The sequence below is a fragment of the Alternaria dauci genome, chromosome 2 (genome assembly GCF_042100115.1).
Source record: "Alternaria dauci strain A2016 chromosome 2, whole genome shotgun sequence".
NCBI classification, from domain to species: domain Eukaryota; kingdom Fungi; phylum Ascomycota; class Dothideomycetes; order Pleosporales; family Pleosporaceae; genus Alternaria; species Alternaria dauci.
The window spans coordinates 1328687-1346010 of record NC_091273.1 but is presented as its reverse complement, the minus strand read 5'-3'; the positions used below and the strand labels follow the sequence as shown (position 1 = coordinate 1346010).

The 17324-nt window shown below is 50.3% G+C and overlaps 5 protein-coding genes across 5 annotated transcripts; 1 reads left to right on the top strand and 4 right to left on the bottom strand.

The window, feature by feature from the left end:
- Positions 1-88: 88 nt before the first annotated feature.
- ACET3X_002509 (uncharacterized protein) lies at positions 89-3286 on the bottom strand. Its single transcript, XM_069449259.1, has 5 exons — positions 1755-3286; positions 1169-1691; positions 980-1111; positions 898-927; positions 89-843 (listed from the first exon to the last, which is right to left on the bottom strand). Exons 2-5 carry the CDS (start codon positions 1637-1639, stop codon positions 220-222), a joined length of 1257 nt encoding a protein of 418 aa, XP_069309056.1. The 5' UTR covers positions 1640-1691; positions 1755-3286; the 3' UTR covers positions 89-219.
- Positions 3287-4555: 1269 nt separating this feature from the next.
- ACET3X_002508 (uncharacterized protein) lies at positions 4556-6034 on the top strand (the record flags this gene model as incomplete). Its single annotated transcript, XM_069449258.1, has 4 exons — positions 4556-4886; positions 4941-5443; positions 5491-5622; positions 5672-6034. 4 exons carry the CDS (start codon positions 4556-4558, stop codon positions 6032-6034), a joined length of 1329 nt encoding a protein of 442 aa, XP_069309055.1.
- Positions 6035-6723: 689 nt separating this feature from the next.
- On the bottom strand, positions 6724-7598 carry ACET3X_002507 (uncharacterized protein; the record flags this gene model as incomplete). Its single annotated transcript, XM_069449257.1, has 3 exons — positions 6724-7007; positions 7061-7222; positions 7277-7598. The coding sequence occupies 3 exons, from the start codon at positions 7596-7598 to the stop codon at positions 6724-6726; spliced, it is 768 nt and encodes a 255-aa protein (XP_069309054.1).
- Positions 7599-13260: 5662 nt separating this feature from the next.
- ACET3X_002506 (uncharacterized protein) lies at positions 13261-15381 on the bottom strand (the record flags this gene model as incomplete). The annotated part of the gene is made up of 3 exons (XM_069449256.1): positions 13261-13575; positions 13632-15104; positions 15322-15381. 3 exons carry the CDS (start codon positions 15379-15381, stop codon positions 13261-13263), a joined length of 1848 nt encoding a protein of 615 aa, XP_069309053.1.
- Positions 15382-16536: 1155 nt separating this feature from the next.
- Positions 16537-16946, bottom strand: ACET3X_002505 (uncharacterized protein; the record flags this gene model as incomplete). Its single annotated transcript, XM_069449255.1, has 2 exons — positions 16537-16781; positions 16838-16946. 2 exons carry the CDS (start codon positions 16944-16946, stop codon positions 16537-16539), a joined length of 354 nt encoding a protein of 117 aa, XP_069309052.1.
- Positions 16947-17324: the final 378 nt, after the last annotated feature.

The window sequence follows — 17324 nt, the reverse complement described above, 5'->3', positions numbered from 1 at the left end:
ATTCAGTCATCATCTTGTAATTTGGTTGGTCACAGCTTCGTAAAGTAATCAAGTGTCACAGTCTCAACCTTGTGACTTCCAAACGTATTGCAATTCATGAAATATACCTAGGTAACCTGTCATATCCACTGCCGAATCTCATACCACTAAACGACAGAGCAAGAATGCTTTACACAGTGCGGAGTATGTGTGATCAAGGCTGACAACCTAGCACGATGCTCAACGGCTGGCGCTCAGAGAGACTAACATATGTGCGCCGTTCAGATGAGCGGCATCGTCATTCCGAGGCACTGAAGTTGAAAGGCTGTCCTTGAGGTTGTCCGCCTTCTTGCTGACAGGAGAAGCATCTACGGCGCTGGAGAGAATATCACTGGGAGGCTCAGAGAGCTCCGACTCGTTGTCCGACTCCGACTCGCCCTTTATGTGTGCATCAGGGTGATAGTTGACGCCAGCATCTTGTCCGGGAGCAACAGCAAAAGACTTTGTGGGCAAGTCTTCATTTGAGAAGCTGATCATGTCGATATCCTTGCCGTCGGATGTAATATGCTCAACCTTCGGACGCTTGCGGGTAGGCTCTTGGCTCTGCGTTCCAGTCTCTTCACCTCCACCAACAGCTCCAGAGTCCACGTTGTTACGCTGGTTCATGCCAATATCGTCACCATCGGAGACAGCCAGTTGGTCTCTAGTGCGCCTGCCCTTGATCGGACGATCTTGGTGATTCTTGTCTGCTCCACGACCGTCCTTAATCCACTTGCCGCGGTGGGCATTCGAGATAGTATTGACAAGGGTACTACTGTAGAGCTTATGAGGTGCGCCAATCGTGATCCAGCTCTTCTCATACTTCTGTTGTTTAGTTAGCTACGAGTATCAACACTCGTGTCAGTCTTGAAACATTACCATCAGAGTAACAGCAACGTGCTTGGAGCTCTGCGTGCCAAGTCAGTATGCGTTCAGCCATTGCGAAAAGGAAGAGGTATACCTTGAGCACTTGACATATCCAGTCGATCCGCTCTCGGAACAGCCACTTCTGGGTCTGGCCGATGTGATCAACGATGGACTTGTCGTAGATCGGAACCCTGAAGCCGTCCGTGTGGATAGACTTGGCCTTATCCTAAATCACCGGTTAACAAATTAATCGTTATCATGCTGACATACGCCTCTCGCTCACAATGATATCCCAGGCACAGGCTTCGATAGCCCAGTCCTGGTAATAGGAAGCCTCGCCCGGAGTGAAGCGCTTACGGTAGGCGTTGGCCGCGGTATCCTTGGCGATGCTCATATCCTTGAAAGCATCCACCAACATCATAGCAATCTCACGATGTTCTTCCTCGGTCTTTGGTATGGTTGCATCATCCTGAGGTGCGTCCCACTGAGCGGCAGACATCGGTTTCTGAGCCTCACTCATGTTCTTGAAGCACAGACCATCGACCATTGGAAAGTCATGCTCCAGGCATTTCGAAGAAGTTCTGGGCTTGGGGCGATACGCAGCCTTCAAGAATTTGGGTACCTTTTCCAGCTTTCGATCAGATAGTCGGGGGAGATCAGGTGCGGGGGAAGACGAGGTTGCGATCGAAGTCATCGTAGTAGCCTTGTGAGGTGCGTCCTGAGTGGTACCATTGTTGCTATCATGATCTGTCATGTTGTTGAACTTGAGCGCGGGTAGGAGTGTGATGTCTTGGATGTGTAGCTGCCTGCAAGTAAGCGTAAAGGTCAGCTCCGCTCTGGTGTTCAATTTCCAAGTTTGAAAGACTTACTCGCGAAGATGTGTTGATAAATTAGTATGTATGGTGTAAATACTAAATGGTGAAAGGCAGTAGGAGGTGAATTTATGTACCACCAGGGCAGCAATCGAAAGGCGACAGTGAAAGCTTGAGTGAAGCGGCGCTATTCCAGGCAGGCTGTAGAGTGAAGTAAAGTCAGGCTGTCACAAAGCCAACCACCGGATGATGCAAAGCCTACCAAATGTCGCAGAATCGAATATTCGCTCTGCGGAATCGCAAGATGTACGCTAGTTTCTCGTTGCCTAGGTAAGCAATGTATGTCGTGCCTCGTGTATCGATCAACACGGATTTGTGGCCAAAGTACCGTCCGAGCGTCATATGAGAATCTCGCATTCACCTTGGATCCTAGAAGCGTTCGCTTCAACCGACCTTCATCCTGTCCAATGCAGGCTCCGGGAGATATGATATTAGGTGCTCCAAATGTTATGCGTGACACAAATTAACACTCTCTGCGCCTCATGTCGACTGCTACTCATTCCATGGAGAGTGACATAAACTAACGCGATCACTCTAGGTATCTTGCTGAGTCGGCCCATAGTATCGGTTAGCGCGCCTGTCGCTTCCTCGTTGACGTGATCGATTGCTGTTGACAACGGCAAAGCGTGCATTCAGCAGGATGGTGTTCGACTTCCCAACGAGTTACATCCTACCAAGATCACTTTCTCTGCGTTATTCCAGTGCTTGTGGTGTGTGGTGCCGCAGGTGCACGTTGCAAAAGACATGAACAAATCCTTCTTCGACAGCAATGACATGGCGACAGGTGCGCCATGTGCTACACAGCAACTCGAAGGCACTGCCTGACCTTCTGTATCAAGTACACACTCCTTCCATGAGGAGTTTGAATCATATGGCTCCTCTCCGTTGCCGAGAGACTACGCATTTCCAACAAAAGGCAAGGAGAAGAGAACACCTCGGGCAGAATGCGCCTGTGGCGCCTTTCGCATGTGGCCATCCTCGCGGTTCCGACTTCTCTCTGGAGGGGTATGGTATCGACGCGGTATTGTTTGGGTTGCGCGCGTTCTGGGTGGCTCGTTAACTACGCGCCATCGCAGAACCATACTGTGCTATTGCGCGTAACTAGAAAGCTGGATACATATCGCTCATGATGTACTCGCGGTAGGTCATGAAGTGTCTTCTTTCGATATTGCCTGTCAGAGGCGCAGCATACGGGAGATGTCTCCCAGGTGTATTTAGGCTGGGAGATTGCGACATGGTCTCCGACGCGTCTGAAGGACAGTGGTCGTACCATAGCTTCGATTATTGATACGAATCTGGTGTGCCAGACTTGCGAGGCATGCGCTCATTCGAGGATAGTGCAGACTCTGTGCGGATCGCGGTAACTGTGGATGACATGGCTTGTTAGCTGTTGGGTCGTCGTACGACCAAAGCAGCCAGCGTTCGGCGCTCGTCGGATCGTTCGATACATGTGGAACCGTTCGCAACTCGACTGAGAACGGTGGCCATCACGATATACGACGCCGGCCGGCGGTGGGTTAGTATTGGGCGGATGTCGTCATGCTTGTCGCGGAGAAGAACGGCCGGTGCTGAGGGGGCAGAATCGTCATCGTTAGCGCGGATTGATGATTACCTCAAATCCAACGACAACCCTACATGGATTCATCCATATCCCCAAACGCCTTCTACCTTTCTTCGATTACAGCGCGCTCCAATCAGTTCTCCCGAGCATGAGCATATACAGGACGATGTCCACTGCACTGCCTAGGTGACTTCCTAAATGAGGTGAGGCATCGCAGCGAGGACATCAATGCAGGTCAATGGACAGTGGTACGTTAAGACCTTCTTGTTGTCTACTCAAAGAAGGGTCCTGCAGTCTCTTTATGAACCCGAGGTTCTATCGATCCCTCAGAGCTAAGGGGTTCCACAATACTGTAATCCCACAGTCTCAGACCACGTCCGCATGACACAGAACCATCCATTTCGATCCTGATATACAAGCAACCATTGCAAGTGTGTCTCGATCTGCCCAAAAAACCACGTGTACGTCACCGTGATCGTTGTAAAGAGCTCACGTGTTTGACATATCGGTTTGTCGGTAGCAACTTCGAAAGTCTCTGTCATTCTCATCAAGCACTTCTGCATAAGAGTCGAGAAACACCCCCGAATTCACGTGTTATACGGAAAGACAGCAAGCGTTTGAATCTGATTAGTAGATAGGCTTGTCATTTCCCTTGATGATTTGCCTTTTTCCTAGATCTACCTCACAGCCATTACTTCTCGTCCACTGAACCGGAGTGATACACTTTCAAACTGTACGACCGACTAGACGTCATCGCGAGCTGAGCTGAGAAGTCTATATTTTTGAATACGGTGCCCTCCGCGCACATGTCGCTTACAACTTCAGTTCTCGTCGACCAATCTTCACTCTGTTGCTTTCAGAGTGGTCTTATACAATGACATCGACTATACATCGTCAGGTTCCTAAAGCACGTCCTCGTTGGCTAGGAGAAACCCAACTCAATGGATTTTAGCTTATACTCAGAGCGCTCTGTTCTATAGAATTCTCTCTCAAGTTCCGCCTCTGCCGCTAAAGAAACGCTGTCTGTAAACATGTGATTCACTTTGCGCCCCACATTATTCCGGCTAGAGACCTTTCATTGCAGTATTTCATGCACGATAATTCAACTCCAGAACGCGTTCCACGACCCCACAACCGTATTCCATTCCACCACAGCAAGAAATAGTCCTTCTCCAATCCACTTCTTCACGCAACCTTGGGACTTTCATTCTGTTTACACCAACCGAATTCATACAGAATGAATAACAACGCTTCTTTCCCTGACCGCCAGCGCGTAGCGCCCGATTTTACGTCGATCTCTCCTATCGCGGCGCCTGTCGCTCAGATATTTCCTGAGTCCGCTGGCTTAAATGTCTTCGATTTGGATCAGGACGGCGAGTTCTTTCCGACAGAACAGCCTGCCACGTACGCGGACGGAAATAGGATTTGGCGCTACGATCTACCAGATTCTCATCAGGCTGATGGTAATTTCCATCACCAGCAGTTACCATCTGGATTGATCCTACCTGAAGAGCCCTGGAACTTTCGACCTGGTCGTCCATTGCTTTTCGATACCAATGTCGCCCTTGGTAAGTCATGATAATATCCGGATTACGCGTGGCGCAAATACTGACTTCTACCAGGCACTCCAAACGACTTTGGGAATAGCCATTTGCATCCTCCCGTTGAACCCACCCCATCATATGACAACGGGTATCCTGTTCCCTCGCCAAAACAGTCAGACAACAGTCAAGTTGTTGACGCCGGAGAGGATACGGGAACTTTGGAAGTCGTGGACGCCGTCAACGATGCGCTTCTTGACAAAGAAAAGAGGGCTAAGGCTGTGCTCAAGACACAGCGGGGCCAGAAAAGCGCGGCCAAGCAGATGGGCGAATCCGTCACCCTTTCCCAGACGGACACTGGGATCCATATCGGCGGAGTGTACTGGACCGCGCCCGCCGATGATTCAACCATTCCGTCGTCGCCAGCGGAGATCAATGCATGCATCGACGCACTCACTAAGGCGATGCAAAACAGGGAAAATTGTAGGGAAAAGACTACAACAGGCCAGTATCGGAACCGTTGGATGGAGGGATCAACCTACTACTCCGAGGACCAATTCAAGGCAGCAGCTCGCGATCTTGTAGTAAGCTATCCTGCTATTATGATTGTTATATCGCTAACACAGTGTAGCTCGCAATGATCGAGATCCACAAGAACGGGTGGACCAAGACCATTTACGACAAGGGTGAGCGTGAGAACTGCCAGGTCACGATGTTCTACACTTTCGAAGACCGTTTCGAGGCCCTTCGTGAGCTTCTTCACGTGCGTCTCCCCCCCGTTCACTGCGCTGGCCATTGCTAACCATACACAGTGTTCGAAGACGACGTGTCAGGACATCCTAAAGGGTAGCCGATTCCATACCATCATCGGAAATCCCCGTACCCTTACCTTCCGGACGGCGACTAACAAAAATGCGAACGCGCATAAGGCTGGTCTCATTGCAAAAGGCAAAGTGACCGCCAATGGCAAGAAGCGCTTAGCCAACGAGGCACACTCCGGCTCTGAAGAACGTTCTGAGGAGGGAGATTCTCTAGAGCCCAAGAAGTCTCCTCCACCACCGAAGCCTTCAACGATCAAGAAGCGGACACATGGAGACATCGTTCAGGCGGAGGGTGAACCAAGCGACAACGCTTCACGTCCAAAGGTGGCTATCAAGAAGCGGCGCAAGGCATGACATCGTTTGCCTTTTAGCTATGTGTATGGTCCGCGGGCTATACCCATTCCCTGCAATTCTCTTCCTTTCTCGTTTGCAAAATGTCCGGAACGACATTGAAGCTCTGTTTACTTGCTTTGCTGAAATCGCTCTCCAGCTCTAGAACGCCCTTCACTTCGCTGCTTTTACGTCACGTTGTAGATTGTAGCCCCAAACTTTGTATTGTCCCTCAATTAATATATGGATTTTATAATAACCAGCGCAAGGTCCAAAAGTGTCACGTAGTTGATGACATCGGGTGTAATGAGACCAAAATCTGACGCACTTCGATCGAGCATCCCCGCAGATCTCGACGATAACGCAAAGCCTCTCAGACATGAGGTCTTTGTATTCTTTGGATCATGAGCATGTTCAGCAGTAGCGAGAATCGAGTGCATGATTGCGTTCTTGCTTCCAGTTCAACAGCTCGTCCAGTGAACTTTCATGAGCAGGCATCCCCTCCGAGCAAAGTAAAGGTCACAATGAGACAGAATACATGTTTGTGCTTGATAATCAAGTGTATTAGATGCACCACCTGTGCGCAGAGTTATATGTACAAAGAATCCACCTCTAAACTTCCAAAGCGTTTAACAGCCGACTCATTCATCTCCACCCGTGACCACCATATTCTCGTTCGTTTGAAAAGTATCGAGCGAGTCGAAAGTATGCGTCTAGCAAGACTTCATGGCGGAAGCGGTGTACTTGCAGTTGCCGGAGGGGCCCTTGGAGACGGACTTGGGCTCGGAGCCGGGCTTGGTGCCCTGGAACTCCTCGCAGATGGTCTTGACGGAAGAAGCGCAGGTGCCGGAGATGGTAGCGGTACCGCCGAAGTTGGGGTTGATACCGGCAAGGACCTTACCGTTGTAGGCCTTGACGTTCTTGATAACGACGGAACGGGCGACGGAGTTCTTGCAGTTACCGCAGGCGCGGTAGAGCTTGCCAAAGTTCATGACGGCTGTGGAGTTGTTAGCGGTTGTCCGAATGTACTGTGCCGCATGAGCTGCTTACTGAAGCCATCGATGGTGACCGTTCCCTTTCCGTTGTGCTGGATGACCTTGTCATCAGCAGCCTGGGCACCTCCACCACGGATGACGGCGTTGCCATCACCCTTGAGGGAAAGAGCATCCTCGCAGACGTCGACCCACCAGACGTTCTCGATGGTGCAGGATCCTGTATCAGGTTAGTACGTTGGCCATGTATAATGCGTACAGGGGCAATGCTTACCCTCGCAGTGGACACCCTCGATCTGGTCCTTGCCGATGATGGCGTTCTTGAGGGTTCCTCCGTTCTTGATGAGGAAGACAGCGTCCTTGTCACCACCCTCGGCTTGGCCGGAGCAAGAGGCACCACGGCCGTAGGTCTTCATGCCACCATCGAAGGTTCCGGAGATCTCCTGGGGCTTCTTGTAGGTAACGGAACCCTTGGAGGCGGGGACCGGGAGAGAGGCGCGCTTGGCGAGAGAGAAGAACTCGCTAGGGGTGGAAGCGGCAGGGCCGGCAGCGGCGAAGCCAGTGATGGCAGCAATGATGGCAATGGAGAACTTCATTTTGATAGTTGAGTTGGTTGATCGAAACTGTAAAAGTCGAAAGAGGATGATTTGGCAAAGTATGTATAAAGAATGTAAGTCTCGAAAAGAGGTAGCGAAAGTGGGATGCTTCAAGCAAACGAAAGACTGAATGAATGTGATGGTGGATGATTCCTTTTTTGCCGGTGGCCTCTGTGATACTTATACTCCTCTCAACTCAGCTGCTGCACGCCACATTGGGGCTTCACACATTGCTCCGGAGAGGGGCCATGTGGAAGACAGGGTACTGTTCCCCCGGGCGGTACTCAGGAGGCAGGCCCAGCGCGTCATGCGGTTGCAAATGGGATTCAGGTCCAGAATGATACCCTCACAGGGATCCATTGGCGCTAAAGCCCGTGCTTTGGTGGGGGCATGAAGGTCGGAAGGAGGCTCATGGTGATATGTTTCGACACCATCTATGTCACGGCTTTCTCGTATTATTCGCTCTTTCGAGTGACCACCTGCATGATGAAATAAACATCATTCAACATATCAGCATCATTGTCCATAGTACTAGGGTGAGCAAACATCTGCTCTGCCGCTCAGAAAGGTGACTCGGGTGATGCAATAGGCGCTTCGCTTGCAGACTCCACTCGGAAGCCCGTTGTCATGGGTCTCGCGAATATGCCATTAAGACGTTCCATGTCCGATCGGCTAGCACTGGATACAGGCTGTCATGCCAGTGCCAAGGCTCGGATAGATGCCAAGCTTTGCGCTGAAACCGCACAAATATCCACATCGATACCACTTATCTGGAACGCCAAGGAGAACTGAAATTTCCGCTGATCGTATGGAACGTCTGGCCACTCAAGCATTTCTCCGGGAACAGTGTTGGTGTTTGGCCAAGGCCTGTCTGCGACTCATTCTCCGGGGCGAGCCTTACGCTATGATCTTGCTAAATTGTAAGGCTGTTTCATTGCTGCCATTTGGCGCACAGTGGCCAATGGCAGCTCTGCTCAGATAAGCTTAAAACAAGCTCGTCGTGTCTTGGCATGTCATGTTGCGCGAAACAGGTGTGCGGCGCAAGATGCCCAGTTGTCGTTTCTAAGTAGCTCTTGCACACCGACCACGCTGGAACGGATGGCGCATGTCCAGAAAGCTCACTAACGGAACTCGCTCATCGGACTGATGAAACCGACTGACTCCAACAACACGGCAATGTTCAGGTCTGAATAATATTGATTGTCTGGCATCTATACAGATGTAGGAGGCGTCCATTGCGTATGTCGTATTTTGGCAGCATCCCATGGTGGAGTATATTGCAAATCGGCGTCGCGAATCATGGGTGCACCGCGCATCCATGGCGTGTCGTGCCGTGTTTCGCTGGCCGGGCTGTTTTCTCCCGATGGCATGACTCTCATTTCACCCCAACTCGATCCCTGTTGAATCCTACGGAATACGTGCAGAAGTCGCAATCATATTTGGAACGTTTACTAGATGAGTTTGTATTATATAGGACCGAGAACCAGGCGGGGACAAAAAAACCTGTGGCGCTTGGCCAATGCATGCAATGGAGAAGGACCGTATTGGCGGACCGCGGGCGATAGTGTGGCGCGGAGATGTGGCTCATCTGCATAGTAGTGGCAGGGGGTGGCGCTTCCAAGGTGCACTCCACTCGCTTCCTGCTGCCCACGCCGAAAGTGTCCGACACTGCACAGACTACCGTGTGCAACAACAATGACCCAGAAAAGGCACCAATTTCAGACTCTTCACCGCATCGCGGACGGGGTATACAGACACATGGGTATGTTGCTGAGGCTACCTAACAGTCCACAGCATTGGGCAGTGGAAGCACACCACCCACAAACACGACTCGCTGTCTTCCTGCCTACCTAGGTAAGCGCATTCTCATCCAGAGAATATCACGAAACTGGAACACTCCAATCTGATAAGATACCAGCGTCATCCCGCGCTGCTCGTATATGAACATGACGAGCTAAAGTCCTGTAAGCTAGGAACAACCCTTTGATCACCTTCTGAATGAGTCATGTGTGCCGTGTTATCGACACATCCAGACACACAGCAGCACGTTCCGCTGATCAGGAGATGTATGCACGCTCTCCTGGAATTAGCGCGGGAACAGGGATGAGATCATTGACCCCAACCCATTCCTCTTCCTTTAACCCGATCAGTGAGTCCAGGGCTCAGGTGCACGCCCAGAACAAAGTGTCGGAGTACACTTCTCGACTGACCAGTCTACACCGGTCTCGGTAAGCTCCACAATAGACAGAAGCCTCATGTCACCGCCACCCGCGGTCTCTGCGAGCTGAATTGCCAATTTACGTAGCAACTAATTCAATGCCAATATGTACAGAAGCAAGATATGACCGGAGTTCCATGTCTCTAGGAACGTGGTTCTGCGCATTTATGCACATTTGAAAGCGAAATGTTATGAAGACTGATGATGAAGAACTTGTTACAGCAATCTCCCATGCTCATAGCTGAATCATGCGGCCGACCCATCAGTTAGCGTTCATACCAGAACTTCCAATTTTATCGCAGCTCGTCCGCGTTACCTTCCATACTTACCCTCACTCCGCATTCATGCATAAATGATCACCGTTTTCCCTCCAATGTCTCCAGAATACCTGGCGATAGTTGCGGTGTACTCACCCTTACCAGCTGGATGTCTAGGTCTTGGCTATTTGCATTCCTCAGCTTCTCAACCTGCTTTGTGGAGTCCTGCGTAATTATCTTCCACAGCATCCAGCTCATACCAACTCGGAGACACGAGGTTGACTGCGATGGAACGGCAGAGAAATGTGATTATGATGCCGAGTATTTGAGTATTTGAGTATTCCAAAGTTTGCACTCAGCTTGAAGAATGGAATAGCCGCAGTAGCGACGTTGCTGGCTAGTCGTGCAACAGGAAGGCGTACAATTTCTCATGGAACCCGGAGTGCGTGAACTCTTGTTCAGAAGGTAAGCCGTCGATTGATACTGGTTGACAACAACGGAGGATGTGGACACATATATGAATATGATACTGGTTGACATGGACGCAATTGCTTTATTGTTTGAACTCGATATGAAGCAAACTTGGTCAAGTTTCAGACTGCGCAACATGCTCACACAATCGGCCAACGTTTGCTCGAAACCTATGTCACGTTCAAGAATTATCTAGTCTGAGCTACCCATCCGCTCAACTGTGGTTTGGCGATGACCCATAACCGACGAGCCACTCACGACTTCCGAAACCCATATGTTCCCATACGCAAAATGCTCTCATCAAAAGAAGTACCGCAGATCAGAGAATTATTCTGAGCTACTATCGACATGCCTTTTACCTATGGAAAGCTGGACCTGCTTCCTGCAAGCAGCAAGCCAGCCATACAGCCACTCCTAGCAACGAGTGATCATGCGGCGAGTCCAAGACGTACGCAGTATCATACCCATGATCGTTGGCTTTGCGATGGGGAAGGTATGCTGCTGTAACCGGATCATCCCGTTCGAGCAGTCTGTTGATGCACAGATCGATTTCCTCTTCCATCTCGTCAGAGTCAAGAGCAGAACTCTTGTTCTTGACAACCCATTTAGTTCCGTTTTCTCGCTGACACTCAGCTTCCACGATTGCGAACTTCCCGTTCATTGTGACGCGTGGACAGGCTTGAGTACTCTGGCCTGGGTAGAAGTCCAGAATGTCGACAAGGAAGACAAGGAGCTGTTGCTGAAGCCTGTAAAGAGTTGTCGTTTTGACCGCAACTTCATCATGACCGGGGAAATTGATTTGGGCCAACTCAACCCGCATCTCTGTGTTCAATGGGAGCTTGGTCGTTGACACAACGATGTTTGTTATCGGGATCCGAAGTTTCGAAAGTTTGGCTCGCTCCGATAGTTCAAATCGCAACAGGACACTCAGTGGGTTTTTATCGTACTCGGCTCCGCCTTTGCTACGAATGAACAGTCGACTAGCCACACACCAATCATGCATCGACTTTAGGTCATCGAAGGTAGCCTGCGCCTTGTACGAAAGAATTTTTCCGACAGCACGGACATTTGAAAACCTTAGGAGCGCCAGTTCTCGGAAGTAGTGATTTATCGAGAAAGTTTCCGGGAAGCGAGGTGAGGTTTTTCGATTCTCAATGTCGTATGTAATCTCAGTGACGTTTGAACCCATGAGCATAGAGAGAAGCTTTTCACGGAGCGACGCCACGGATAGGAGACGGAAGATACCGGATCGGTTGTCCACGCTCTGACCTCGTCGTTCAAATTGACCGTTACCATTCAACTTGTACCTGATATATGGCATTTCCATGCGATCGACATGACTAGGCGTACCCAGGATAAATAAGGCTTGCGGGCTGTTGAGTTCGGTCGGAATTGCTTGAAGCACATGTGGTGATTGTAGGTAGGGACTCATCTCCGGACTCCGCTGGGGAGTCAGCAGCGCGATTATCGCGTTCAGGTTAGAGTCGCTGATGGTATCTCGCGGTGCATGATGTACATGCAAATGAAGTGAACGCCCTGAGAATGCGAAGGATATCTCGATGTTTGCGCGCTGTCGGCTGCCATTCGCTGTAATTATGTCTTGGTAACGCCAGATCTCCATCATGATTGGTTTCAAGTCGATCCATGGCCGAAACTGACGACACGGTCCAGAACAAAGTGGGCTTAGGTCGATAATCACTTTGCGTATGTAGTCGCGATACGGACCAAGACCGAACATCCATCTGCTCAAAAGACCCATGGTTGAAGCGTCCTTGAAAGTACCGTTATGCGTGGAAAGTAGAAAGGTGTTGTTTGTGAGAAAGATACTCTTGCACTCATCATGGAGCTGGCGGCAGGTAACAAATACCGGGATGTCCTGAGTCGCACCTCCCATCGCCGGCGACGACGGATATATTATAGGACCAATAGGCGGTACCAGCACAATTGGATCCTCATACTTGAAAATATTTCGAATGATCTTGTTCCGAATCTCCCCTGGAAGTCCGAGCAGAGGCGAGCCTGTCTGCGCAATGAAGGTAGTCGTCATTGTAGAAGAAGACCTTCGTGGCGGAGGGTTGTTTCGATGCACGGTGTCTGGAGCGGGGGTCGTACGATTGAGCTGTTCAAGGTGTCGTGCATGAGGACTCGTGGAGGGGTATATAACATAGGAAGCGATCCTCCAATTGGTATATCTGTGCGCATAGGCGGTATTCAGGAGACATTCACTTCGTCGGAGAGCAAAGAAAAGCCCGCATAACTCGATTAGGAGAAGCGAATTTCCTCTTCCGGACACTACGGGTTGAACCTTTTCACTTTTGCATTTCTTGTTACCCAATCCAGAGAATTATCGACACAAGATTGCTCCAAATACCCGCAATATAGGTGTGATTTGCGAAACTCATATGTGAGGTACCACGGTCGATGGGCTTGAGTTTAATGTCGGAGCGAGCTTCGAGGACAACGTAACCCTAGAACCTGTCGAATCGATCGTCTTTACGTCCAACAAAGTCCGAATAAGGACGATAAGGGTGAGCGCTTTGTTGCAACGTCCGAAGTGACCGTGATATTTCGCGAATTGTTTGTTTATCTCTCGCTGCATTGTAGGTCTTGTAACGTTGACCGAGTCTCAGTGTACTGAATCCAGTATATCGCACGATAGCGCCTCAGGCGTCTCATCGGCCATCTCAACGACCTGCACGAGTCAGGTTTGTTTGTACTATTTTGGCCCTGAAAGAATCTCCGCAACAGTGGGCAGTGCAGCCTGGAAAGACGCCTCCATCAAGACCTCAGGAACCTTCTGACCCACCTTGTTGTATAGATGCTGCTGCGGAACATAAACTCCGTCATCCGGTGGTAGGTATTGCGGACAGATACCGAAAGCGATGGCGCCTTTGCCAGCAAGGTGACGTTTCAGTTTCAGGGCGTTTGATAGCACTCGGGCTTGGTTGATACCAAACTCGTGCTCGATTCGTGTCATACAGTTGTGTATGAAGTCTTGGCTTCTCGACGAGGCCAACGGCATGGCGGCAGCCTACACAGAGCTATTAGTAGTAAAATCATGATGCTAGTCATGATTAGGAGCCGTACCACATAAAGTGCCCATACGGTGCTATAGCCTCCTGCGACTCGCACGATGGGGAGTCGATCTTTTACTGATCCATTTCCGACCAGCGCTTTGATAAGACTGTGTGTGTTGCCTCGAAAGTTCCCATCAAGAGACTTGAGTGCTTTGCGATAAGGAGATGCTGGAGTCGGACTAGCTGATGTAGGCCACGGTCTGCCTCGCCCCGACGCACCTGGCGAGGTCTGTTCACTACTTCTCGGGCTGCTCACTCTACTCGGCGCTTCGTCAGGCACGTCATGCAAGAATTGAGGCATGCTTGCTATGATGTCAGATTGTAGCTGGTATAGAGTGCGAGCGCTTGTCTCTAGTTGCCGATGGTACTTGGTGCCGACAAGTGTGGGTGAATTAGAGGTGAAGTCTGCTAAGATGCAATTTCGTATAATGTCGTGGAAATAGATCCTATTGTAACGCACCCAGTTCCAGGTTTGGGCTGCTGTTGCGGTTGGGTAAATATGGTAGAAGTTCTCATAGCAGCATTCTTGTTCCTCGCAAGGCACTACATCATAGTCCCAGTCTGGACCTTGATCTCTGAAGATGTTGACAGCAACGTCGTCAAGCTCTAGTGCCGAATCTATTATGTCCATCAATGAGAACGCTTCTTGATTTAGGATTCGCGCTCTCAGGTCAATGGTCTTGATGTGCAGAAAGAAAAACCGATTCCTAGGATCCTCGGTATCGAGGTGCTTTACAACTTCGGTATTCAGATCATGAACGTACTGAGGGAGGGAAACACCCTTTCCCATGCAGTTCATTGTCAGTAAACCAATGGTGTGGAGATACATTCTCTGTCCCGCTGGTGTCGAAAATTGGCCCATGCCCCGCATTCTGATCAGGGAGGCAGCGCCATCGACATGGTTACTCCACCCAGCTAGGGAGTTGTCGTTGAACGTTGCTTCGAACATGCTGAGAAGGTTGACCGATGTGAGGGTGCTATCGGCCGTTACGTCTTCCGGCGAGGAAATTGCTGCATTGGCCATTTTGATAGCCTCAAGATACCAACGTGTCGCTTCGCTTTTCAGCCGTGAATCCATGTACAGGTTGGCTACACCAGCAATACCCAAGGCCGTCATTGACGTTGCGACGAGTGGATGGAAGCCGTGTGTGGATAGATGCTGCTGATACTCGATCGACTGCATAGACGGCTGATCCACGCCCGTGCAGTAGTAGGACATGAAGAAGGATATGCCCTGGTCAATGAGCGGCGCTGTGATAGCCGTTCCCGGACATTGTTTGGCCATGATCTGTAGATATGCCTCTCGGAGATCTCTGTTATCTCGTGCATCACGCGCGGCAATGGCTTTTGCCTTTGACCTTTTCGCTTTCGCCCGAGTTTGTGCGGTTTCATCGTGGAAGAAAGCGTCGACGGTTCGATCGTACCCAGGGCATTGGAATTTACGTTCAAAGCATTTCACGCAACCACCTGGACGCTCGTCACACTGTAGACGTCTAGTCAGCAACCTGAATCACCGAGGCTACATCGAACTCGTAGTACGAATCGGAACTGAGATCTGAAGCTACCGTATCGCACTGGATTCCCAGTTAGGAAGAGGCTAGTCGCGGCACACGGCACGCAACAGCAACCTCGCGCGCCATACCCTTGAGGGGTTCATGACGCATTGCCTGACATACAAATGAACGCAGCCCGTTACTCACTTTGATTTTTCTCTCGCGACACTTCTTGCAACCCGTTGATGGTCGCCCGCGATACACCATTTTGGACACGAGTGGTGTTGCATCAAGGGTACGGAAGACGATGATATCGGGGCTGAAGAGGCCTAGCCTATGGCAATGTTCTGGCAGAAGCCTGGAGGGTACTTGTTTCCGCGACGTACCGGCTTCCTGAAGGGACTGATGGCGACGCTGCTTAGATGAAGACCGTTCAGATTGGACACAATAGGTGCTGACGGTTGTTTCTGCTGCAAGCCACGACAAACATTCCGACGGCACTGATGCATGTCCTTTCGCGGAAGCCGGAGTTTGCGGCGGAACGTTGATGATCCGACAGGTCGGCTGGCCAAGACGACTGTTTTCTCAAGGTGTAGTAGGGCAAGGGCGGTGATAAGATGGAGGCCTAACGCTAGCGTTGACTTTGCGCTTTGCCTTTTGCGGAATACGTGCGACTGGCCAAGTCACTGTCGACCTTGAACATGTCAATTGAACTCACCGCGAAAGCCTGAGAGATGTCGGACAGGATATTGAGTCTCTAGTGTGACGTGTACTGCGAAAGTTCCACGCTTGGGTCGAGGCAAGGGGCGTTTTGGTTGGCCGTTTGTCACCAGGTTCCACGGAATGGAGAGCAAAGCTGGGCACGGCAATGTTGTGGGCCAGTCTTTAGAGCCGTCCGATATCTTTAATGATATTTTCTAGTAAATTACCGATTATGTCATCAAGCAACACAGCATGAAACAACATCGGGCGTTGTGGCGGAGTGGTTATCGCGCAAGACTAGAAATCTTGTTCCTTCGGGAGCGTCAGTTCGAATCTGGCCAACGTCGTCTTTTTTGCTCAATCTGTGTTCTCTCAAAGAAGGGCCAGGCAACAAGCAAGGACCAAGTGACTTTTTTTTCGTATGTATGCGTAGTCTTCTTTTTGTTCATTGTGGGGACCAGAGGGCAAGTCGTAATACTTGGCCACGATTGTCTAGCATCCGTTTGGGTTAAGGGACGAGCAAGTGCGGTTGCTAGTTTCCCCTTCTCATCAAATGATGATACACATTGGGGATCAGTAAGTGTTTCTCCACACGACAGAACAAAACTCGTTATTTCCCCATTCATTTCGTGAAACATTGCCATTACCATCTTCCAGACACAGCCATGTGTAGCATGTCAACAACGCCTGCTGCTTAATCCTGCATCCGCTCGGGCTCCATCAACCCTGCCCGTCACATACGCCAACATGACAGTATTTCTTGCATCCTGACTCCCACTCCCACATGCTGCTCTTATCCCCATGTCTCCAGCTGTGATGGTTGGTCTCGTTGGGAGACCTCCAAACACCGTTTCCACACTCATAGATACAAGTGCAGTACTCGGAGCCATCATCCTGAAGCACGCACAAAGAGCGATCACCAGTTTGCTCTGCGTACCAGTCGCCAAGTTTGGGTATCGGAATTTCTGGAGTAATATCAGATCGACCCGTGAGGGAGTGAATAGGCCATCAATGAACATACGGAGGATTTGCATGAGTTCCCATCCACAACGTCTTTCACCATCTCCACCTCTTGATTCAGATGTTGCGATGACGCTCGCAACAAGGATGACGAGTAGCACCAGGTTCATGGTGCTGGTGAGTAGGGTAGAGGCGTCTTGAATGGGGGCTAGGAGATGTTGACCAAAATGTCAGAAGAGATTAGATTATTGTTTGCTGCTAGCATACTCGAAAAGCACATTGACTTTCGCAATGAGCTCGTGGTACGCACACGTGGCTAGCTGCAGACCGTGCCTCGAGGCTATAGCGGGTGGATGCTTGTGCGCGTACGCTACGTTGGTGTTACGACGTCATGTCGTATATCACATTGTGGTCCACATCAACGCACGAATCAAACGGCCAAAGATTAGCTTCATGATATCGTATATTCGTAAGGGCTCGTGATAGAGATGTGGTGTCCAAAACGCCTCGCTATGCAGTATGGGTATCAAAGGCAAATATGCCAGAAT